This window comes from Schistocerca nitens, chromosome 6 (assembly GCF_023898315.1).
Source record: "Schistocerca nitens isolate TAMUIC-IGC-003100 chromosome 6, iqSchNite1.1, whole genome shotgun sequence".
NCBI lineage: Eukaryota > Metazoa > Arthropoda > Insecta > Orthoptera > Acrididae > Schistocerca > Schistocerca nitens.
Window position 1 is genome coordinate 466233872 of NC_064619.1, and position 14468 is coordinate 466248339.

The 14468-nt window shown below is 37.4% G+C and overlaps 1 protein-coding gene across 4 annotated transcripts in view; it reads right to left on the minus strand.

Annotated features, from left to right (window-relative positions):
• Nucleotides 1-14468, minus strand: part of LOC126262298 (poly(A) polymerase type 3) — a 154284-nt gene that overhangs the window by 51119 nt on the left and 88697 nt on the right. For all 4 annotated transcript variants that reach the window (XM_049958836.1, XM_049958834.1, XM_049958835.1 and 1 more), the window contains 2 exons: nt 13168-13237; nt 713-764 (listed from right to left, as the gene is read on the minus strand). In XM_049958836.1, coding sequence (XP_049814793.1) covers nt 713-764; nt 13168-13237 — 122 coding nt within the window. The remainder of the gene's footprint in view (nt 1-712; nt 765-13167; nt 13238-14468) is intronic.

Here is a 14468-nt window from a genome sequence, read left to right on the forward strand (position 1 = left end):
GTTAACATTCATCGCATTAAAGATCTCTCCGAAACACGTCTTTTCATAAGATTTGCTGCAAAGTGTCAGAAAATGTAATGATGATGTATAAAAACACTAACCAAAGATTTCAAATCGAAGTTAGCTTCTAATGATATTTAATACCTGATTATAGAAGATGCAGTATGTAAAATTATGGGTAGAGAGTGATCTGCCGACCCCCACCCCCCTCCCCCTGAATTCTTAGTTGTTTATGTCAGACTAATCTGTAGCGTAACCCGAGGTCTATGTTGACTCCGATCAACAAATGCCGCAGCCTTCCCCAGTATAGAAACCACGAGCCACGCCTGGTTAAACCTTTTCAATTTCTAAAGATGTTCCAATTTTATTAGAATACCAGATGGATGACAATGTTCAATACGAGACCACACAGGTGTCACACTTTCCACCAAGGGTGTGACAACGAGCACCTTCCGATAGTCCTTGCAGCATTTGCAAGTTGGCGGTGGTTTAGTCACTACATTTTTTCTGAATAGATCAACAGAGATACAATCAGATTTGACTATGCAATGCCACATATTTGATGTGTTGTGTACAAATAACACAGCATACAAGTCCACCTAACAAAATATGAATGAAAGGTTAACATAATCTATCTGTAACAACTACTGATTTATGCCAATCAATGCGTACAGTACGTTGACTATACAAATAAAGTGAATGGAGTGTATACCTTCTTCTCTCTTTTGAGCAGGCTTGGTGACAGATACATATGTAATTGTTTCCTGGAAAGAGAAAGATAAAAGGCTTTAGTTTATAACATAAAAATTACAAATTCATAAATAACTGAAATTCATGTAGTAAGGACCTTTGTATGGAAGATTAATGATCAGTATGAAAGAATGAATTCCTCGACATTACACAGAAACTATTACCGAAAGAAATAAGAACCCAGTAAGAGTTACATTAATGTCATTTTATTTCTTTACTATCTTTTTACTTCAGAACATCAATCTTTGGCTGTAAATTCCTAGTCAGGCAATTATGAGTGAACTTTGTTACATTGCAATTAAATACTAACTCTTTCATTTACATTTGCGCTCTCTCTTGCTTTCTTGGATTTTCTTAATAAATCATCATGTTAAATCCACATAGGCTGAAAATTAATTTAGCGTGCTTACACTAAAAGATTATGACCAGTAGTGTCAATTTTAAATTTCTTTGTGAAAGAGGCAGAGGGAGCAATTTTCTTCTCCAATAAAAGAAGAACAAGCTAAGAAAATAAATCCAAATTTATACGGAAATGGCAAGGGCCAGAAAACAACCAAAGAACTAAAAAGTGATGGATTAAGAAAGAAATTACTAAAATATGCAAAATGAAACATATACAGGACAAACAGAGGACGAATATAAACTTAGGAACAAATGGTATTGCAGTTGTAAATTACGGTAGCAGTGTTGGGAAAGAACTGGAGCTCCAAGTGCTAATCAGAGACTCTGAAGCTCAAACCGTTATAGATACTGGAAGCTGGCTAAAGTTGGAGATAAGTTCAGCTGATATTATTACAAAGGATGTAATGGTGTTCAGAAAGGATACAGTAAATACAGTTGGTTGTGAAGTGTTTACTGCTGTCAGAAGTAATTTACCTCGTAGTGAAATTGAAGTAGTTAACTCCTGACAATCAGAATAAATTAATAACTGCTTCCCTTTACTGATCCTGCTTAGCAGATACAGTTGCTGAACAAAGAAAACTGGAGTCTCAGTTCAAATAGGTACAGAATTCACACACTTACAGTTGGTGGTGACTTCAATCTACCATCATCCTGATCATATAGGGACCATCATGATCGATACAGGGATTAGTGACAACAAGGTTGTAGTATAAAGACGGAATATCATTCACACACTTATAGTTAGTGATCACTTCAATCTACCCTTTGTACGTTGGCGGAAATACATGCATTAAGTCGGTGGTTGGCATACAACATTATCCGAAACCATATTGAACAGTTTCTCCAAATTGAACAATTAGTTTAGGAGCCCACTCAAAGTGTAAGTGGTTGTGGAAACATACTTAATCTTTTAGCAATAAATCATCTAGAGCAAATAGGGACCATCACAATGGATACAGGGATTAGTGACCACAAGATCATTGTATAAAGACTGAATACCATAATATCCCAATGCGGAAAGAAACAAGAATCTGGTGTGAAGACTGAAACCTTGCGTGTGGATCCTTGCTTCAAGATATACCACACTCACAAGGAACCTCTTGAGTATGAGGTCGTAAAAGGCCAACGATGTTTATGGCACATATCATCTGCCATGAAACCACAATACTGGCTGCTAATACCAATAGGGCGTGGGACTGGAGGTATCCAGTGGTAAGCACACCATAAGGTTATGGAGTGTAGTTGAATTGCTTAGTCGATAAGTAACTCACAGCAGTACTAATGGTGCTGATACAAAACAGAGCAATGGTAACAATAAACAAAGCAAACATTGCCTCATATGTAGAACACCAGTTGCCAGCGTTGACATTTTGTCAGAAAGGAACCCAAGGAATTTTGTAGAGTGAGAAAGAAGTGGCAGATGAAATATTGGCGTTTCTGCAAGATGAGTCAGTGTAATGTGTGGTGTCACATATGCTCGAGTAAGCGGACAATGTACATGAGGAGTACACTGAGGATGATACATGTTTAACAAGTGCAAGTGATAGTGAAACCTGTGTCGAGCCATGTTGTTCATCATCCTTGTCAGGCAGGAAGCCACAAATCCCATCTCCAACGAAACATAGTAAGGAACAATCACTGACCAAAGAGTGGATACTCAATATAATTATGTGCATGGAAAATCATCCACAGCATAGTAAAAAAATCAATAGTTATGAATAGATTTCTAATAAATTTGCAGCAATATGACCATGTAGTGCATAAGAAAAACATGAATATTCAAGGGAGGACAAGGTGCATTTGTTAAAAAATTGGTGCTTGCACGTATCAAGGATGCGCGATGCAAGTTATAGGACATGCATCATAGTGACCTACCACGTTATGCACATCAAATTGTGTGAGAGACAAATTACAGTGATTTCAATGAAAGTAGTGGATATAACTTCAAACACTGCTACAGAACTTGAAGATGTAATATAATGCAATTTAAAGCAAACCATCAACTTGATGGTGCACAGCAAACGGTGGAATTGGCCTGAAAATTTGTAGATGAGATAAACTTATCCCACTGTTCGGTTGGAAATTTGTGTTCAACTTTGACCAAACAGAATTTGAAGAGGAAATGCATATAAAAGGAGCCCTGGAAATTAGAGGTACCAAGAGAGTTGTATCGAGATCAACTAACATCAAGGTCTTAATGCATTAGTATATGATTAAGTGGACTGTCAATCTGGATGTTAGAGTGGCTGGAAAGTTATTTATTGTGCTGCGAGAAGTTGGAGGCGCTCTGCTACATATGATTTTTCACATGTGCGTAATCTTGCAAGGACAGCAGGTGATGTTTACGTCACAGCAACATAGAGCGAGAAAATGGGCATAAGAGAACTACAACTGTGGTATGACCTCCACATTACTGGTCTGCGCATACAAATCACTCCTTAGAGCAAGCCATCTCTCCTGAAACAGGTGGACAAATTCAGCCTCTGGATGTTTTGTTTTTTCCATGACTATACAACATATTATCACACTATCTGCAGCTATGCCTTAAAGGATAGCCAGTTTCACGGTAAGTTCAATGGCAGACTGTTTCACATTCAGTTGAATGCCATCGCATTCCATTAGTTCTCATCACCCCGTTACCCCAATATAATTCTATACATAATCCTTAAGAGTGGATAAATAGCTGAATGTTCTGCAATGTTTGTAACTCCCAAGGAATTTGCCCCCGATCTTGATGGTGCAAGCTTTTGTGATCACTGTGGCATGTCATTTTTCACTCTGTGTTCATGGTGCAACTTAATGGTTTGTTTTGAACATTTCTTAAATGTCGACGCTGTCAACTTTGTGAAGTGTAAACATAAATCCCATAGAATATTGATTTCTGTAACTCCCAGACACTCACTTTCTGTCACCCTCCTTATGCACATGGTGAGTCATTAGCAGCTAATGTGTTTCCTCTCATGACTGTTAACACCACACTTTCAAATGAGCCTTACTAAAGATTGAACTTGTGATGTAGCAACCAAGCTGTTACTTGTCAGAAGAATTTTTAGTAAGTTTCTCCTGTGTTTATAACATCGAAAGCAATTTTAACATTTTCTGCATCATGTACATTAACTGTCCATTAAAGATCACTTCTAAATTAAGTTTTTGGTTTTCGTGTGACACTACTTTAATACAATTCATACAACTAGTCTATTTCTTGGACAAAACTGGTTTGTGATTTTAGGAGTAGAAAATACATTCAAGTATGTCTCATAGTAAAAATTTTATTGCATAGAGTGTCTGAATGACTACACTGTAGAAATGTTTCCATTGTCTAGAAGAGAGTTCTCACATTACTCTACCATCTTCTGATGCCACAGAGGAATCTTCAGCCAACAATAGTTCCTGTTGACTCACATTTCTTCAAGGATCACTGAAGCAAATGTTGCTGCTAAAGGGAATCCTGGGGTGCGAGATAAATGTGTGTCTCATAAGAAGACACAAGGGAAATTGGGACACGCTATTCTATTAACTCGTACAACTTCACAAAACTACATCAAATGGATAGAGCAGCATATGGGACATTAAGTCTTGTGGTGCACACAAATAATCAAAAAATTCAAATTGACTCATCTTTTAATGCAAAATCTATGTGAGTAACTTCCAAAATTTTTGAACATTGATCTTCATCACAGGATTCAATGTCTCATACACACTGAAGAGCCAAAGAAACTGGTACACCTGCCTAATATCGTGTAGGGCCCCCGCGAGCACGCAGAAGTGCCGCAACACAACATGGCATGGACTTGACTTATGTCTGAAGTAGTGCTGAAGGGAACTGACACCATGAATCCTGCAGGGCTGTCCATAAATTCGTTAAAGTATGGGGGAGGGAGGGGGTAGAGATCTCATCTGAACAGCACGTTGAAAGGCATCCCAGATGTGCTCAATAATGTTCATGTCTGGGGAGTTTGGTGGCCAACGGAAGTGGTCAGAGGAGTGTTCCTGGACCCACTGTAGCAATTATGGACATGTGGAGTGCTGCATTGTCCCGCTGGAATTTCCCAAGTCCACTGGAATGTACAATGGACATGAATGGATACAGTTGATCAGACAGGATGGTTACATACGTGTCACCTGTCAGAGTCGTATCTAGACGTATCAGGGGTCCCATATCACTCCAACTGCACATGCCCCACACTATTACAGAGCCTCCACCAGCTTGAACAGCCTCCTGCTGACATGCAGGGTCCATGGATTCATGAAGTTGTCTCCATACCCATACATGTCCATCCGCTCGTCCAACCAGGCAACATGTTTCCAGTCATCAACAGTCAGTGTTGACGGGCCCAGGCGAGGTGTAAAGCTTTGTGTCATGCAGCCATCTAGGGCATATGAGTGGGCCTTTGGCTCCGAAAGCCAATATCAATGATGTTTCATTGAATGGTTCGCACACTAACACTTCCTGATGGCCCAGCATTGAAATCTGCAGCAATTTGCGGAAGGGTTGCGCTTCTCTCACTGTTGGTCCTGTTCTTGCAGGATCTTTTTCCGGCCCCAGCGATGTCAGAGATTTGATGTTTTACCACATTCCGGACATTCACGATACATTTGTGAAATGGTCGTACGGGAAAATCCCCACTTCATCACTACCTTGAAGATGCTCTGTCCCATTGTTTGTGCGCTGATTTTAACACTACGTTCAAACTCACTCAGATCTTGATAAGCTGCCATTGTAGCAACAGTAATCGACCTAACAACTGCGTCAGGCACTTGTCTTGTATAGGCGTTGCCGACCACAGCACTGTATTCTGCCTGTTTACGTATCTCTGAATTTGAACAAGCATGCCTATGCCAGTTTCTTTGGCGCTTCGGTGTACTTCCCTGTGAATTGGTACCCAAATTCAATTACACTCCCTCTATTTAATGTATTTTTGCACAAATATTTGTATGTGGTTTGTAAGGGTACAATGATGGGGTCTTTCTTCATCATACTTGAAATTCTGAACTGACTTTGATGGCAGCTGGTGGTGAAACAATGATAATTTTATGTTACAGGAATATTTACAAGCATCTTCTGAAGTTTAGGGCTTAACAGTTAATTCTTTCATTGCGATAATGACCAACTATTTCAGTTAAAACTTTTGTGTTTACTGGCTAGCTGCAGAGGTATCACAGTCCTTAAAGATCCTCCATACAGCCCTGACCTTCCTGCCTTTCATTTACCTTATTTCCATATATGAACAAAATGTTGAAGCACTACTGATTTTACCAAAAGCCACTTGAAAGAAATAGTGATATTACAGATTTTGAAAGATAGCAAGATGCTTTCAGAGTAGGAAAATTCTCTAGACAAAATAAACAAAGCTATACTGCAAAGCTTTCCTAGTACCCTTTCTTTCAGTTCTGTATTTTTATGTATTTCTTGTTTTCATTACACTACAGCTTGTTCACGAGTTCTTCACATATTTAGCTTTGAACTTTTTTACTTCATTATATGCCAAGCAACAGTCCTTTGCATCTGTTTCTTTATTTCTACTTTTGAGAACTCATATCCATAAAAGCCAAATTTTGAACTTCCATAATTAAATGCTTCAATGTCTACAGTACAAACTAAAGAGAATAAAGGGCAATAGAAGGTATTGACTTAATCTACTGAGGAATTACTGTAAACCCTAAATTTGAATACCTATTGTTAACAGGGTTTATGTGGCAATATTGCACTTCATTCATACAACCGACACATCTTTATATGGAACTGTATGTTTGTGAAGACTGATTTTCAACACGTGATATTGCTATTTTTGTTGGCGAGTTAAGAGGCGTAAGTATCAAGACACACAGAGCACAACAGAGGGAATCACATACAAGGTATATGAATTCACTCATGACCCAAAAAGCAATCCAGAAGAGATGAAATCATATCAGCACCGCAGACTGCAACAGCAAAGGTGTATTGTGTTTCACTACAAACTATACAGAGAACATTTGTAGAAGCACAGAAAATGAAAACCAGTGGCTAAAAAATGGAATTTCAATTGCCATGGAAAGACATTACTGGAAGAAGAAACACCACTGACTTGGCTGCTTTCTAGAAAGGCATCATTCATCATACTGAATTGGAATTTTATGGCTGTGGTGAGTATCTTACGAGGCAAAAGGTACACATATTTTACATGATGAGATTGTTTCCACAGGGGCCACCATTTGAGTGAAAGAATTCTTAAATCTTTAGGGTTCTGATACAGAAAATGCAATGATGAAACACACATTCTGATAGAAAGGTCTGATATTGTAGCAACTAGGTCAACTTTTCGGAGAAAAATCCAGAAGATCAGAAAATTAAATAATTCTTGCCCTATTTATCTCTATGATGCCTGACTCAATCAAAAGAATGCCAGAAAGCACATATTGCAGGATTCAAAGGGTAACGGTGGTTTGAAAGTACTGACTGGCAAAGGAAACAGACATATTTACTGCCATGCAGTATCCTCTGAATATGGCTTCATAAAAAGTTCAAAGGCAATATTTACATCCTATGAATCCAGTGATTATCATGAAGTGATGAACAGTAATTTATTTAAACAGCAATTTTTAGATTTATTACACAGTTTAATCTAGGGTTGTTTCATAGTTATGGTTAATAACTGTTATCATTCAAGAGAATAGGAGCAAGTTTCTAATGCAGATACTAAAGGAAAGGTCCCCAGCAGAGGGATCCATTTTTTTCCAGTAATCTATATGGTAATGTAGGTTAAGCTCCCAGGTATTATACCACACAACGATTCACCCTGGTGGGCCCTCATTTGCAAGTAACTGACAAAAAATTTTTTGGGAATTTTACGTTATGCTCTACACCTTTGAATATGTAACCAATTACGAAATGCTTGCATAGTGTAATGGTTATAGTACTGGCCTCATATGCAAGAGTTTGTAGATTTGAATCTCATTGGCTACTTTGAAATTTTTTATTTTTAAACTTTATCGAAATAGCTTTGATCATTATTTATATTCAATTAATTGTTTAAATCGATTTTTTTAAAATTTCTATTCCCCTGTCAAAGCATTTTATTCGTGGTATTAAGTTTTTTCAAATGCTGTCTTTTTAATCCCTATCATTCTTTTTCCACTTTGAATCTTTATGCATGTGATTTTAATGAATGCCGTGTATTAACATCAATTTAATTTCTTCTGTTTCATCATCCTGTATTTTCATCCATTTTATAGCATTTATTATTTATATTCCTCATTCTGCTTGAATTTCGCTTTACTTGCAATCCTTTTCTTGGTTTAAATCTTCATCTGTGTTATTTTGTCTATTATGCAGTAAGAACTTATGTTTTAAATGTTTGTATAATGATTACCATACAGGAAAATGTACACCTTGTACGAAAATCGCATTTTTGGCACCACTGCCCATAAAATAGATTTTTTTGTTTTTCATTTTTTTAACTGATACATTGGTATTTTCATACGTTTAAATATTATGACAGATAAATAAAAAATTTAATAATTAACGTCACGTGCACAAAGCTTCCAACTGGGAAAAAAATATAAAAATTAAAAATAACAGCAATTGAAAAACTTAACATGGTGATTGAAATGATGTGACGAAGAAATACAAATACAAAATTACATTTAAACCAATGAATTGAATAAAATAATGTTCAAAATCATTTTGATAAAGATTTAATAATAAGAAATTTCGAAACACCTGAACAGATTCGAACCCATAACCTCTTGCACATGAAGCTAGTGCTATAACCATTACGCTATGCAAGCATTTTGTAAGTTGTAATTTATTTAAAGTTTCAAAGTATCACATCAAATACTTAATTTTTTTTTCATCGATCACTAACAAATGAGGGCCCACCACGGAGGATGGTTGCAGGTTGTAAGGCCTTGGACCTTAAGCTACAGGACCACATACATGGTTTCAATAAGTCGATCCCACTACTGGGAACCTATTCTTGCAATTAGGAAGAAATTGCACAGTGCCTGGAAAAGAAAACTATATCGATTTCGACCTGCTATATGAAAGCAGAGATGTTGGAGGAAACTGGGCATCACAAGTGCTTTTACAAGGAATTTGAACTTGATAACTTAGCAATGGAAATGGATCATGAGCTTGTAGGCTGCCCAATACCATTACCAATACAACATGACAGAAAATGTTTGACCCCTAGTGAAAAGAAAGGTCCCATCTAGAAATTGCACACTCAAAATTAAAGACATTATTTGAGGAAGCCATTGATGTGTCATGGTAGAAAACTGCATTAAATGTGTTTACATGTTGCACAGGGGGGTGGGGGGAAATGATGGAAGGCATCAGAAAAAAGTTGATTGAACGTATTTTTCATTGCTTCAAACGAGTCCTGGGATAGTGCGACTTCAGAACAGGACAGTTAAACAACAATAAATTACATGAAATGTTAATAAAACTCCTTCACCTCTCCAAAGCTGCCAATGTCATTCCCTCTCTCCGATAATTTTCTTGTCATCTCCCCACCCTTTCAAAAATGTCAATACAGGAGAGAACAGCCACCAAGTGTACACTGCCTGTAGTGCATATTTGTTGGTATCACACGCGGGGAGCAGATGATGTGTGTTTTTATCTTTGTACTGAAGTTTAAATATACAAGCAATGCTAAGGAATCCTTAAAGTCACTTAATCAAAATCTAAATAGCTTTGTAGCTTAATAGATGAGTATTAATAATGTATTTTGTTGTAACATACTTTCTAAATCATATGAAAAAAGAAGCTACTGTTTCATTATAATATTTTCGTAAGATTAGTTTTTTCAGCCATAATAAATTGTTTAAAATATGGCATAGTCCAATTCTGGGTGTAAAATTGTTATTGCAGTGTGCGATCTACTGACTTCGGGTATAACATCATACAAGTGCCAAGCAACATTGTCTGATGGCATAGTTATCTGGATTTGGTCTGACACCTGAAGGCCAAAGGCTTCTGACTTGTGACAGTTGAGGTTATGACAAGGCCAACAATGGAGGAAGCATATATGAAATATAAAGGTATTACCTTTACACTTGCCCCCTCAGGCCACCACTTTTTCCTTACTCTAGTCAAACCTTAGTCTCCCTTTACAATTTTTACACCCCAACCCGAACATTTACCTCCATTAGCATGTCAACTATTCTTTGATGCCTCAGGATGTGTTCTGTTAACTGATCCCTTCTCTTAGTCAAGTTGTACAAAAAAAAGTTTTTTCTTCCCAATCTATCCACAACGGATAATGTTACAGACAAATATTTTCAGAAAACACCTAATAATTAAATTTCTATTATTATATATTTAAAAACGTATCTGTTTCGTATACAATTTTCTTGCTAATGTAAGTCTGCAACTTATATCCTCTCTACTTGAGGCGTCACAGTTAGTTTGCCACCTAAATAGTAAAACTCATCTACTATCTTTAGTCTCCTTTCCCAATCTAATTCCTCATCATCACCTGACATTATTCAGCTACACTCTATTACCCGTGTTTTACTTTTGTGGAGATTCATCATAAAACCTAGGTCCAGGGCACTAATCATTCCATTGAACTGCAGTCTCTGTCAGAATTACAATATCACATATAAACCTTAACCCTAGAGCGGGCAAGCCTCTGCATGAAGTGTGCCAACCACAAATAACACTGCCTTGTACTTATCCATTATTGCTTTAAAATTGTGAGCCCATACCTTTTCCTTCATTATTGCTTCAGCTAACACACTGCTAAGTTGTGCTGTTATACGTACAAGTGAGCAGCCATAATATACAATAAACAGTGAGCTAGGCGAGAAAAAATGTACAGTCCATGCAAGAAAAAGGACCCTGATTCCAAGCTAGTGGCACAACGCCACAATGAGGCAGCTATCTACTAGATAATTAGCAATTGAATAAGTGGTTGGCTATGATCTAATGCAACTGCACTGTTTACTATGTCGAGTGTATTACCGTATTTAATCGAATCTAAGCCGCACTTTTTTTCCTGTTTTTGTAATCCAAAAAACCGCCTGCGGCTTAGAATCGAGTGCAGAGTAAATGGAAGTTCTGCAAAATGTTGGTAGGTGCCGCCACAAACTACTGCCGTCGAATATATGTAGTGCTACACAGGCATGTTTTGCAGGCACAAAGATAAATAATGGCGCCAAAACCTCTGCATCAGTAAATAAATTAAAGAAAGGTGGAAGACGAGCTTTTTTTCTACGCCCCGAGCTTCGACCACTGCACTTCCTACAATATCCAACGAAGTAAATACAAATTCCATATTGTTCATCTTCGAATGTTGCAGCATTTCAATGAACTACGAAAATCCGACTGGCAAGACTGTTTGGGTTGTTTGTCAATATGGCCAACTCTACGTTCTGAATTTTTTCCTTCCTGTGAGAAGAGATGGTTGCTAATAGGGACTTTTATGAATTGTGAATCACATGCAGTATTCTCTTCACCATAAGAATAAAGCGAATATAAACATTTTGCTATGTATTCTTTTGTGTTTGCTGCTATCTCATTTAAATCCTGTCTGCCTAATAAACTACGAAACTAGAGTGAGACAACAGCAAACCACGGAAGGATATACATATCATGTCATGTTTATATTCTTATTATTCTTATGCCTAATAGTGATACAGTCAGAAATTAAGCACGGCAATTGACTAAATTTTTAAATCTAAGATGACACTAATTTCTGTGCAGAATATAATGTACTAAAGAGGTGCCTGCAAAGATTTTCAAACAGAGAAATATTTTCACTAAACTCTCATTCAGATCATCATCTATCATCCTCAGTCTATTATTTGGTTCTTGTTGATCATTATCAAAGAAAGCAGCAGTGTAAGTAACAACAAATAGCGGTCTCTTGCCATTGTTTCGCTAATTGTTAATAGTAAGCGGCAGTAGCGTGCACAAAAGCAAGCCATGCCGCGAGCGGCGGCAGGCAGTATTATCAGAATGCGACAAACAATGCATGACACAGTACAGTAATGCATTTTCAGCTTAGAGTGATGTAAACACCTGTAACAAAGAGAACCGCACTTATCAGATCAAAGAAAAATAAGCAATCAATTCAAACCAGACAATGCACGTGAAAAAGGAACGGTACCCTTATATATACGGACGGACTGCCTGACGCATAGCAATGGCTACCTGGTAAAGCTTAACTGCTAAGCTTACGACTTGAACCAAACTACTGTAGCTGTATCGTCATTCATTCAGCCTAAATTGTGTCTCATATTACAATGGACCAACTTTGTTTCGATTTGGAGGTGCGGCCTAAAACTTTTCTCTCCACTTGAGTTTCGAGTCTCAAATTTCAGGTGCGGCTTAGATTCGGGGAAAAATTTTTTCCTTGATTTCGAGTCTCTTTTTCAGGTGCGGCTTAGATTCGAGTAAATACGGTATTCCTGTGGGCTAACACTTTTACGCAGCATCAGAGTGATACAATTAAAGTTTATTTTATCACAGTTTAATTAAACTAAGATTAAACTGTGATTTTGTTCATACATGTATACTTTGGTAACAAAGACAGCTATTCTTTATCTGTGTACAAAGTACACCACATGCCCACTTATGTTATAAAAAGCAGCACACTTGCAGGAGGGTTAAAGAAAGTCGCCCCCTCCCTCCACCTCCTCCTCTCTGAAACCTGAACTTGTCACAGCTAAACTCAGCATAGAAATTTCTAAGCAGTTAAGCACATGGAACATGTTTCCTTTTACATGAACATTCCATCTGCTTATAATGAATTCCAATAATTGTAGAACATATTTGTATTTTTTTCTATATCTTATGTGACTTAGAATATATTTGTACAATACTCTGTAATATGTCATTATTATGCTCCAATACTTCCCCGTGTAACTGAAATTTCTTTTCTGCAGTGAAGTTCTGATCTTCCTTTTCATGCATTTCCCACTTCCCATCACCCATTATTTACACTTCTTTGGCTGCAATCCCACAGGATAAGGAAACTATTAAGTTTTATTTCCATAATATGAGGTTGTACTGTACAAATAACCCCTTACCTTTTTACATGGCGTGCTTCTATTTTCATCCCATCCTTCAACATCTTTATCTGTGCTGCTTGTCTGTGAACTGAAATTAGATCCCACATGCACATCAAAACACAAAATCAAAATATGGGCACAAAACATTTTAACACTGAAACATTACAATTTGAGGTGCAATACAACTTACACAAGGTCTGATATGTCTATTCCCAACACAAGCCAGTAAATGGTAATGAAGATTACAAGAAACGTCTGCAAACAAATTAAGTATAAAAACTACATAAAAATTATTACACTGTGATTACACATTTTTATCAAGACTTAATGCTTTAGTTGCCATTAAAAATTTAACTAAAGTGCATGAATTACTACACATACACTGTTACTAAATGTGAATGTTGCTACCATAAAACAAATTATTTGAGATTATGGGATGAAGCTTGCTTCTGTTGCCACAAAGCTTGTCAAACAGTATTACTAGAGTGAATCAAAGTCTTTGCCTGTATTATTTTTTTCCCAAACTATGGCTGTAAATATGAAATCACCATATCCCTTCCCAGCAATGGACCTTTCTTGGACTGGACTGGACTGGCCTTATCTACCACTAGCTCAACAGTGTGGCACTGTTGTCATCTGCTGAAGCTCGCACCCACGTATATGAACAATGAAATGCGATTCATTTTCTATGGAGCAAGGGATGAATGTCCATCAAAATAAACAGGAAATGCAACCCATGTTTGGGGAAAAGTGCCTCGCTTTAAGAAACGTGAGGTGCTGGTGTTGAGAGTGCACAAAATGCCATGAAGAGTTGCATGAAAATGAGCATTCACTGAGGCCACATTCATCGTTCATTGATGACAACATTTTCCAGGTGGATGCAATGGTGAAAGCAGATCAGTGTGTCCACCTCAAGGCATTTCCCAGGAGCTTGGCATTTCATAAGGGAGTGTTTATGGCATAGTTCACATGTGCTTCAGGTACTGGAAGGTTTCATATTGGTCCGTGCCTAAGCAGTTGGATGACACGATGAAAGGCAAGTGAACAATTGCTTCACTAATCAGCTGTGGCCAGAGACAGTGTTCATGTATTTATAGTTTATCAATATTCTTAAATACAAGGAACTCATATACAAAGTAAGCACTCTTTTCGGATTTTTGTTCTTCTGCTTCATGTTGAGCAACAGAACAGTATGTTTGAAATAACTGGGGGAACTGTTGAACTGGGTGTACTGCTGGAATAACTGAATCTGCACTTGCTTGATGATGTTGATGAAACCAATCATGACGGCACGGGATGATATCACTTAAATTCATGAT